This window comes from Schistocerca nitens, chromosome 9, assembly GCF_023898315.1.
Source record: "Schistocerca nitens isolate TAMUIC-IGC-003100 chromosome 9, iqSchNite1.1, whole genome shotgun sequence".
Taxonomy (NCBI): Eukaryota; Metazoa; Arthropoda; class Insecta; order Orthoptera; family Acrididae; genus Schistocerca; species Schistocerca nitens.
Window position 1 is genome coordinate 277,067,765 of NC_064622.1, and position 12,166 is coordinate 277,079,930.

Below are 12,166 nucleotides of genomic sequence, written 5' to 3' on the forward strand. Positions count from 1 at the left end.
TCATCTTCTTTGCCGGGATAGTAATATCAATATGTCTAGTTAAAATTTTTACAAATACTTCCCATTTGCTGTCAACTCCCCTTTCTCTATAAACTGATTCCCAAGATTCTTGACCCAAAGTATTCTTTAGCAAGGTGATGTTGTATTCAGAAAATAATCTTCGATTCTCAAATTTTTTGTTTTGTTTAAGTTTATTAAGACAACCAATCACTAATAATTGTCCTAGATGATCAGATATGTGCCCGTTTACAGTCTGTGCCGAAACAACATTTTCATAATTGGTCATCACATGATCTATGGAACTGCTGCTTGTCTCAGATATTCTAGTGGGCACATGACCAAGTAGATCTTTAATATCATAGGATCTTATGCAGTCTTGTAAACCTTTGCATTCCTGGCTGTTGCTTAGTGTGTTTATATTAAAGTCTCCTAACATTACAATATTTACTGTATTGCCACCCTTGCTTAGCTTCCCCAATACACTATCCAGTGCTTCCAGGAAAACCTCGAGGTTACCAGAAGGGGCTCGATATATACCTAGCACAATAAGTGGGACGGATACAATCATTAACTTAATTATCACTGCTTCAAAGTCTTTCTCGATACAATAATCCTTAACCCATGATACTTTTTCTACAGAACTTATTAGGTTACATTTCCTTACGTAAGTAGCAACACCCCCTCCTTTATGTTCTGTTCTACAAAAAAACGATGTAAGATTATACTCCTGTAACTTATAATACTGAATATTATGGTTACCTTTTTGATGCTCTGTAACCACGATTACATGTGGAGCTAGATCTGTAACTAAGGCCTCAAATACATCGATTTTGTTACCCAAGCCCTCAATATTATAATGTAAAAATGATACATTAGTACAATCATGAGAGGATATATCCTTCTCAAGGTTAACATTATCACACAAATTGATAGTTTCTAAATTGGGAACACTGAGGGACTTTTTTATCCTAAAAAATCAACAGTCTTGACACTGCAGTGAGGAATTATTTCGGTTTGCTTGCTCTGCAGGCATATATAATTATCACTTCCGTCTTTCGTGTGTATGACATCTGAGGTACAAGGTATCACATTTGAATTATCGCATTTTGTTTCCACAATAGCTCTGTTGATGTCAGTTGCTAGAGTATTCTTGCCCAGACGATTAAGATGTAGTCCATGTACAGTGAAGCTGCTTCTTTGATAACTGTTAAGGTCCAGCAGTCTCACATTTTTTAACTTGGAGCAGAAATGTTTTAATTTTTTATTTGTAGATCGGATTTCTCGGTTCACACACGACCAGTCGGGCAGATCAAATCTCGCCGGAATATTTGACAAGATCACATTTGTATGGGACAACATCATTAACAAAACAATCAACTTTTTAATAAATGAACTGGCCTCGTTGCAATAAACGTCGTTTGAACCTGCTATAATAACAACGACATCACTTTCTGTAAAATCGGTGCAGTCGTTGTTTACAGAGCTTGTTACATCAACAAACTTCGCCCCAGGTTTAATAACGGATGAAATGCGCACGTTTTCTGTGGTCGAGTTAGACATACAATCTGAAATATTAGGTGCATGACTATCTCCGTAAATTTTAACATTCTTTTTACACTGAAACTGAGCTTGTTTAACCTTAGGACCACTTTTTGTAGTTTTGGTGACACTACTTGCATTTGCAGTTGCACTTTCACACGTGGTTTTCAATTCTTGTTGCTGTTTTGTTTTATGTATTTCACCCACATCGGACTGTTTTTCAAGTATTAATCTAGAATTTTCTTCCTTTAAACATAGTATTTCAGTTTTTAATGCCTGAATGTCATTTTGAAGTAATTTTATAATTTCATTTTTGGAGTCCACTATAGTTGCAAGATCGGCCGTTTCGTTATGTAAACAAGCGTGACACGTCCACGGAAAATCTTCACTGATGTATTTTAAGTTTATTTTCGCGCACTTTTCGTGTAACCAATAGTTGCACTTGACACACCAAATACCTTTCATAACTCGCTTTTCACATTCTTTACACGACGAACTGCTTATTTTTTGCCTTTTGGACGAGAGCACAGTGCCACTACACTTTTCTATCGGCGCCATCATGATTCTGTAGCCTGTGTTGCCATGCTGGCTTTGTGGGTTTCTTCTGTGTGTTGGTTGGTTCTCATCTCTGCCTAGTGTGTATATTTAGTGTAGTGAGTGCTCCTATATAAACCAAGTAGTTGTAACTCTTCCATAGTTGTGTTTTCATTTATTTTGTTGTGTATGATTGTGCTGATAGTTTTTATTGTTGTTTTGACTTGTGGGTTATTTGGCAGTCTATGCAAGAATGGCCTAATGTTTGTATTTGTGTCTTTGTATTCTATATATGTCAGCTGAAATTTCTCTTCTATATCTAACATGTGTGTCACTTCGTGTTCTATTTGTGCTTGTTCTGGTGGCTGTCTTAAGATTTCGTTTTCCTCTGATTGTTTAATTGATGCGTGTTGGTCTTTGTTTGTTTGCTCTGGGATATTTGATTCCATTACTGTATTTTCTTTTTCTTCTGATTGCACATTATTTTGTTCCAGTATTTGTTGTACTTGTTGTTTGATGTTTTCTAATTCTGACTGGGGTATCCTGTTATTTTTTATTATTACACTGATCTGATCAGCTAGCCATTGTTCTGTTAGAAAATTTTAATTCTGGGTATCTGGTAATAAATGTTGTGTATACTTGTGATCTGTATCCAGTTTTGTTGGTTCCTAGGTTTGTTGCTTGGTAATAACAGAACATGAGGTGTTGATTAACTTCATCTGACCATCTCATCCTCTGTCTTTGTTTTCCTTCTAGGAAGCATATCCTGCAAAACACTTCTATTAGGATTTAAATCATTTTCCAGTTGGCTAGCAGTGTCGTTACCTTTGTGGGCGGGAATAGGGTTCAAGCGTCGTCCCCGACCATGACGGCGCTTGTCCGAGGCTTCTTTAGTTCTGTCCTAAACCAAGTAATCACACTAAAAGGGGGGTTAGCCCTATTAGTGGTTTGTTCTTTTCGTCACCTTTTACAACTGGCAGAACATACCGGAGGCCTATTCTTTTCCCGGACCTCCACAGGGTTTATTATTATTATTATTACTATTATTATTATTACTGCTTTGATCATTAACAACATACTGTAATATAACAACAATGCCTTTGGCATATAACAGTACGGAAAATACATGTGAGTAGAAGTTTTTTTCAGCTTTTTATTATGTCGGGTCATATTGACCCAAGCAGTACATTTGTTTAGTAAATGTGAAGAGAACAGCAGAGTTAAATACTCAATGGATTTCTTGTTGAGCTGAACACATTTGTGGCATCTTTGTTCCAGCATCATTAAACCACCTAAAAGTCTTGCAGAAACAAGATTTTATTCTCAACTTTCCTTTGCATTTGGAGATCAGTTATTTCTTGAATTTGTTGAGAAGTTGTACTTTGCCATTATGATTTTATCATGTTGTAAGTAATCAATAAGCAGGATTCCATCTTTATCCCAAGAGGCACATGAGAGCATCTTGCCTACTGATCTTAGTGTTCTGAACTTCTTTGGATGTTGTTAGCCGCTGTGTCTCCATTATACAGACTTTCTTTGGTCTCTGGATAATTCTTGTATATCCAAGTTTCGTCCACTGTGATGAGAAAATCCAAAAACCCCACAGGATCCTGGTAAAACTTGACAATATGGACTGTGAAGCAACCACTCATTCAAGCTTTTGGTCTGTATTGAAACATTGTGGAACCCATTTGGCTGAGAGCTTTCTCATATCCAAAATGTCACAAATAATATGACCTCCATATTCTCAGGATATTCCCAGGGTCTCTGCTATCTTTTTAGCCATTATCCTCTGGACATCCAGGATCACAGAATTAACAGCATCTACAGTTTCCAGAACTGTGACTTGAGTTGGCCTTCCAGGATGCTTATCCTCTTCACTTTTCAAATGCCCTGTTTTATAAGTAGCAACCCAATTCTTGATAGCAGAGTAAGAAGGGCAGTTGCTGCCCAATGTACCAGACATATCATCATAAATTTGTTTGGCCATATCCCATTTTAAATAAGATACTCAATCACAGCATGACTCTCTTTCACTGTGAATTCTCTATTTTCTTGCAACATATTTATTTCAAACCTGCACAGGAAGAGAGAGAGAGAGAGAGAGAGGGATAGTTACTGCTATGCAATTACTGTCACATGTAATGTAAAAAACAACACTTAGCACAAAAACATCAGAATGAGTGTATACCTATTTTAGCTAGGAAAAGCCAAAGACTTATCAGCACCCACTCATAATCTCTGTGTCTTCTGAGAGTAAATCATCATCAGTGTACTCACTGCTGAGTGTCATGATCCCATGATCCAAGTGTCTCCATCTTGGGTGGTTACCCACTTTCTCTTAGATTCTGCTGAAGATGTAGATTGAAGAGCTTCTTGATATGATCCATCATCCTGCTCTTCCCTTCAGTCTTTCCTTCCATAAGTATTTTTTCTAGACTTTCTGCATTTCTTCTCAGAGTATAGCCAAAGAACTGGAGAATATTTTGGTTCAATGAGAGGAAAGCCACCAGGAGATTAAGTTACTTAATTGTGTACATATTAGTTCTTATTTTGTTCTGTTTTATATGCAGCATCCTGCACCAGCACCAAAGCTAAAATCTGTCAATATGCTGCTTGTCTCTGCCCTTGAGGGTACACGTTTCATATCCATAAAAAAAGACAGAAAAAAACAAGTATTTTGACAAGCTGGATCTTTGTAATGTTCCTTGTCACTGTCCTGCCAGATATCGGAGAACTTCTTCATAGCCCTCACCCTAGCATAATCAACCGTCTTTATCATCATTGCAATTTCCTGTATGGTAGGTGGCTGTTGCAAAATAGCTCAAAGAATGTACAGCATCCAAATCCTTTAACTAACCTGTAAGTTGAAGAGGGGCACCAGCCTTTTCAGTAGTTGCAGGGGCAACAGTCTGGATGATTGACTGACCTGGCCTTGCAACATTAACCAAAACGGCCTTTCTGTGCTGGTACTGCGAACGGCTGAAAGCAAGGGGAAACTACAGCCGTAATTTTTCCCGAGAGCATGCAGCTTTACTGTATGGATAAATGATGATGGCGTCCTCTTGGGTAAAATATTCCGGAGGTAAAATAGTCCCCCATTCGGATCTACGGCGGGGACTACTCAAGAGGACATCGTTATCAGGAAAAAGAAAACTGGCGTTCTACGGATCGGAGCGTGGAATGTCAGATCCCTTAACCGGGCTGGTAGATTAGAAAATTTAAAAAGGGAAATGGATAGGTTAAAGTTAGATATAGTGGGAATTAGTGAAGTTCAATGGCAGGAGGAACAAGACTTTTGGTCAGGTGAATACAGGGTTATAAATACAAAATCAAATAGGGGTAATGCATGAGTAGGTTTAATAATGAATAAAAAAATAGGAATGCGGGTAAGCTACTACAAACAGCATAGTGAACGCATTATTGTGGCCAAGATAGACACAAAGCCCACGCCTACTACAGTAGTACAAGTTTATATGCCAACTAGCACTGCAGATGATGAAGAAATTGATGAAATGTATGATGAGATAAAAGAAATTATTCAGGTAGTGAAGGGAGACGAAAATTTAATAGTCATGGGTGACTGGAATTCGAGAGCAGGAAAAGGGAGAGAAGGAAACATAGTAGGTGAATAAGGATTGGGGTTAAGAAATGAAAGACGAAGGCGCCTGGTAGAGTTTTGCACAGAGCATAACTTAATCATAGCTAACACTTGGTTCAAGAATCATGAAAGAAGGTTGTATACATGGAAGAATCCTGGAGATAGTAGAAGGTATCAGATAGATTATATAATGGTAAGACAGAGATTTAGGAACCAGATTTTAAATTGTAAGACATTTCCAGGAGCAGATGTGGACTCTGACCACAATCTATTGGTTATGAACTGTAGATTAAAACTGAAGAAACTGCAAAAAGGTGGGAATTTAAGGATATGGGACCTTGATAAACTGATTAAACCAGAGGTTGTACAGAGTTTCAGGGAGAGCATAAGGGAACAATTGACAGGAATGGGGGAAAGAAGTACAGTAGAAGAAGAATGGGTAGCTCTGAGGGATGAAGTAGTGAAGGCAGCAGAGAATCAAGTAGGTAAAAAGACGAGGGCTAGTAGAACTCCTTGGGTAACAGAAGAAATATTGAATTTAATTGATGAAAGGAGGAAATATAAAAATGCAGTAAATGAAGCAGGCAAAAAGGAATACAGACGTCTCAAAAATGAGATCGACAGGAAGTGCAAAATGGCTAAGCAGGGATGGCTAGAGGACAAATGTAAGGATGTAGAGGCTTATCTCACTAGGGGTAAGATAGATACTGCCTACAGGAAAATTAAAGACACCTTTGGAGAAAAGAGAACCACTTGCATGAATATCAAGAGCTCAGATGGAAACCCAGTTCTAAGCAAAGAAGGGAAAGCAGAAAGGTGGAAGGAGTATATGGAGGGTCTATACAAGGGCGATGTACTTGGGGACAATATTATGGAAATGGAAGAGGATGGTAGATGAAGATAAAATGGGAGATACGATACTGCGTGAAGAGTTCGAAAGAGCACTGAAAGACCTGAGTTGAAACAAGGCCCCGGGAGTAGACAACATTCCATTAGAACTACTGATGGCCTTGGGAGAGCCAGTCCTGACAAAACTCTACCATCTGGTGAGCAAGAAGTATGAGACAGGCCAAATACCTTCAGACTTCAAGAAGAATATAATAATTCCAATCCCAAAGAAAGCAGGTGTTGACAGATGTGAAAATTATTGAAGTATCGGTTTAATAAATCACGGCTGCAAAATACTAATGTGAATTCTTTACAGACGAATGGAAAACCTGGTAGAAGCCGACCTCAGGGAAGATCAGTTTGGATTCCGTAGAAATATTGGAACACGGGAGGCAATACTGATCTTACGACTTATCTTAGAAGAAAGATTAAGGAAAGGCAAACCTACGTTTCTTGCATTTGTAGACTTAGAGAAAGCTTTTGACAATGTTAACTGGAATACTCTCTTTCAAATTCTAAAGGTGGCAGGGGTAAAATTCAGGGAGTAAAAGGCTATTTACAATTTGTACAGAAAGCAGATGGCAGTTATAAGAGTCGAGGGGTATGAAAGGGAAGCAGTGGTTGGGAAGGGAGTGAGACAGGGTTGTAGCCTCTCCCTGATGTTATTCAATCTGTATATTGAGCAAGCACTAAAGGAAACAAAAGAAAAATTTGGAGTAGGTATTAAAATCCATGGAGAAGAAATAAAAACTTTGAGGTTTGCCGATGACATTGTAATTCCATCAGAGACAGCAAAGGACTTGGCAGAGCAGTTGAACAGAATGGACTGTCTTGAAAGGAGGGTATAAGATGAACATCAACAAAAGCAAAACGAGGATAATGGAATGTAGTCGAATTAAGTCAGGTGATGCTGAGAGAATTAGATTAGGAAATGAGACACTTAAAGTAGTAAAGGAGTTTTACTATTTGGGGAGCAAAATAACTGATGATGGTCGAAGTAGAGAAGATATAAAATGTAGACTGGCAGTGGCGAGGAAAGAGTTTCTGAAGAAGAGAAATTTGTTAACATCGAGTATGGATTTAAGTGTCAGGAAGTCGTTTCTGAAAGTATTTGTGTGGAGTGTAGCCATGTATGGAAGTGAAACGTGGATGATAAATAGTTTGGACAAGAAGATAATAGAAGCTTTTGAAATGTGGTGCTACAGGAGAATGCTGAAGATTAGATGTGTAGATCACATAACTAATGATGAAGTATTGAATAGAATTGGGGAGAAGAGGAGTATGTGGCACAACTTGACAAAAAGAAGGGACCGGTTAGTAGGACATGTTCTGAGGCATCAAGGGATCACAAATTTAGCATTGGAGGGCAGCGTGGAGGGTAAAAATCGTAGAGGGAGACAAAGAGATGAATACACTAAGCAGATTCAGAAGGATGTGGGTTGCAGCAAGTACTGGGAGATGAAGAAGCTTGCACAGGATAGGGTAGCATGGAGAGCTGCATCAAACCAGTCTCAGGACTGAAGACCACAATGAACGAAGTTGTAATCATGCTCCTCAATAATTATCTTGGATTTGGACATGATGAGATTGATGTCTAATCCCCATGATAGACTAACCCCCTTTACTTTTGTCAGTAGCCTAGTAAGTTCACCTTCGCTGCTTACTAAAGGCACGGTGTCATATGCAAATCAGAGTTTGTTAACAGTTCTTCCACCAACTGACACATTTTAGAGCTTCCCTAATGAGTTTTCTGGCATATATGTTGTACTGTTGGGTGATATGACACTTTTAGATACTTTGGAGAAATCAAATGTTTCAGCACTGGAGCACTGGTCTTCACAGTTATGAGGCTATCAGTGTATAGAATTCTGACCAGTGCTATCAAGTGCAGCGGGTCATTGAATATTCTTAGATGTCTTTGTCACCTTTATGTTTGTATATGAGAGAGAAAGTAAGTCACGAAATTAACAGACTCAGACCCTTGCTTTAGAAATGTCATACACAACAATGAGCAGACCTACTAAAATCATTGTAACAATGAGAGGAATTCATTGCCACTAATACAATAACTGTAGCATTATTATTATGGAAATTCATATTGCCAAATATTATACTGTTATTGATGTATACAGTTTTACTACTGCACTTACATAATATGCAGAAAAACGTCCATAAAGTGTTGACACATTAAAGAAGAGTCGCTGGTTCACTAGAGCCCGTTTCTTAGCATCTTTAGGATACAGAGAGTCATCTTTTGCATACTGATCCACCAAGTATGCAATAATAACATGGCTGTTAAAGTAATTGAGTGTTATTAGAATTATTTTAATAACATAGAAAAAGTTAAATATTCATCAAAATCACACAAAAAATAGACAAAATGGGTGACAGAACGAGACTGAATGAACAGTTCATTTCAATTTTATTTTAAACAGCACATAAAAAATCCTTATCATTCCAGGTACATCTCAAGTAACTAAAGTATGATATTATTCAGAAGAGGGGAGCAAACCGTATATTGCATAAAATAGATAATCACACTTCTTACAGTGGTCTCTCTAAGGATTTTAGAATACTTACATACTTCTCAGTACACTTTCTTCTGAAAACTCTTTGTTGCCAACAACAAATATCAGTTTTAGCTAAACTATGATTTACAAATTATAATACCAACAAAAAAAATGATTTTCTTACAGGCTTCACCATTTGTGTAAGATTTAGACTGGAGTTATTAACTCTGCTGCAAAGGTGTTCAACGAGCTCTCAACTTACATGAAGCAAGAAACTGGGAGTGAATATAACACGTATCATTAGCCACTTAGTATAAAAATTATATGATTATCTACATTCAAGGAGTAAAATTTCGAGGTAGCTACATGGCAAGTCGCAATGTTTATTCTAAAGTAGTAGTCTTTTTTAAACACACCTTTGCAGTTAAAATACAGTGTTTATTTTCATTGAAAAATACCAGTACAATCCAGTAAATATTATGCTATCAATTGATAAAAAATAATATTTATCTAATACAAGTTAGGAAGCAGATGCTTTAACAAAAATAGTGGCTTTCTGTCTAATTTACTAGGTTACATTTAGCTGATGTGATCAAATTCACATATAGTATTAATGCAGTGTACAGATTAAGTTTCTATGAACTTTGTACAGTAGGAACCAACTGAATGAGGCAGTGTAGTTGTTAAGACACTGACTCCATATGTGGGAGGATGGAGTTTGGTCTGACTCGGCATCCTGATTTAGGTTTCCTGAATCATTTTGGACAAATATCATAATTATTACTTCAGTAAGATATCAGCTGACCACTTGTTCTATCCTCATATATTCTGTAAGTTGATGATACCTCCCAAGGGGATCACAACGCTTCAGTGAGTTCATATTTGGCTACCATGGGGGCCCAGCTTTTGCAGCACGTCTTCTCTTTCTGTGCTACATGTCTACCTTCTTGCTATTCTTTTTTCCCTTGGGAAACATGTCTTGCATTTTTTCAGGAATGAGTGTTGCAGCTTGATAGCCCAGCATTGGAACCTGTTTTTCTTTCTTTCTTCATTCTCCATCTCCTCTCCTTCCTTCCTTTTGGCATTTGAGGTTTCTCTTCGTTTCTTCTTCCTCCCTGTGAGCTGGCTGCTACGTCTGATGTGTAACAGGTGACTGTGTGTGATGTGTAATTTCCAGCCCAGGTCGCACATACCCCCTGGTACAGGTCAGGCCCAGGGAGGGGTGATAGCCTGTGCTGTTACCTTCCCAACTGCCAATTGGTCCCTGTCACTAGCAAGTTACTGCTATTCGAAATACCTGCATTTTATCATCCGGCAATTTTAGTACTGTTCTTGCTATGCCTTGCCTGCTGAAGGATGTGGTCAGCCAGGTTTACAACTTCCATTTCAGCACTGCAGTTGTCAAATCACTCAGTATCATGGTAGCATCCCCACCTCCTTCTGCAGCTGCACAAAAAGCCACCAAATCTTTGCCCCCAGTAGCAAAAACAGCTGCTACACAACTGGAAGGACAGAAAGGATAAAAGGAATGCTCCTGCAATGACTTTTACATCCCTCCAGCCAAAAACTATCTGAATCTTTGTCTGCCAACCAGGAAGGCTTTAAGAAATGGAATAAAGGCAAATGGTCATCTCCTTCCTTGACTCAGAGATCCTTTTCAACGGTGTCACCACATGATACCCTCACCCGGCTGCCCTCCATTTTGCCAGTAAGCACTGCCTATCATTTTTCTTCCCTGGAATCCGCAGTCTGACCCAGAGAGAAAGCCAATGCCTCTGCAAATTTCTTGGAACAGGATCCTCCAGCCTCTGAATCCCGTAGCAATGCATCTTCGAAGGCTGGCTCTTGGCAGCCCTTTCCTTTGTTCCATCTTCCCCATTCCCCTTTGTGACTCCTCTCCAATGGAATGTTTGTGGCATTATATCCAACAAGGAGGAATTATGGCTGCTCTTCGAATCACAGCATCTGGTTGTTTTCTGTCTCCAAGGAACAAAATCACATCTTCGCAACCACTTTGATCTCCCAAGTTTCCTTCCAGTTTGCTTTGACCTTCCTCCCAATGACAGCATTCCATCTCATGGGGGAGTTATGCTGCTCATCCAGGATGATCTCCATAGCCAAACCATCTCACTGAACACTGACTGCAAACTGTTGCAGTCTGCATTTTCCTTTCTCGCTTCAACTTTTTTCTTTGAAATGTCTACATCCCTCTGTCATTCACTGTCACTAGGGCAGACTTCCTCCAGATTGTTGGTCGACTTCCTCACCCCTTTTTTGCCCCCTGGTGACTTTAACATGCACCATCCCCTCTGGGGCTCTTCAAGATCCTGTCTGACAGGTGCCTTCTTGGCTGACCTTTCTAATCAACTCAACCTCATCTGTCTTAACACTGGAGCTTCCACATTCTCTCCAGACTCCATGTACACTTATTCCAATCTGGACCTCTCATTCTGCCCTGCCCAGCTTGCCTGTCATCTCAAGTGGCCCATTCTCTCTGACACGTACTCAAGTGACCATTTGCTGTGTGCTCTCCATTTGCTGACTCCTACCACACCTACGTACAAATCAAACCGACAGCTTTCTAAGGCCAACTAGGGCTTCACTCCTGTCTCGCGACCTTCAATGAACAACAAAATGGTTCAAATAGCTCTGAGCACTATGGGACTTAACTTCTGAGGTCATCGGTCCCCTAGAACGTAGAACTACTTAAACCTAACTAACCTAAGGACATCATACACATCCATGCCTGAGGCAGGATTCGAACCTGCGACCGTAGCAGTCACGTGGTTCCAGACTGTAGCACCTAGAACCGCTTGGCCACACTGTCCGGCTCAACGAACAACATTCTCCCAGCATTCATGACTAGGTAAAGTACCTTACGAACATGATCCTTAATGCCGCGGAGCATTCCATACCTGGCACTTCATCTTTACCGCCCCTTGTCCCGCTCCCCTGGTGGACTAAGGAGTTCCATGATGCGATTTGCATGTGGAGATGTGCTCTCTGCATTTTTTACTGTCATCCTATGATAGGAAACTGTATTTGATATAAAGAGTTGCGTGGACAGTGTCATCACATTCTTTGGGATAACAAA

The 12,166-nt window shown here is 39.3% G+C and overlaps 1 protein-coding gene across 3 annotated transcripts in view; it reads right to left on the reverse strand.

Annotated features, from left to right (window-relative positions):
• Positions 1 to 12,166, reverse strand: part of LOC126203351 (glutathione S-transferase 1-1-like) — a 78,575-nt gene that overhangs the window by 25,026 nt on the left and 41,383 nt on the right. For all 3 annotated transcript variants that reach the window (XM_049937642.1, XM_049937643.1, XM_049937641.1), the window contains exon 3: positions 8,713 to 8,854. In XM_049937642.1, coding sequence (XP_049793599.1) covers positions 8,713 to 8,854 — 142 coding nt within the window. The remainder of the gene's footprint in view (positions 1 to 8,712; positions 8,855 to 12,166) is intronic.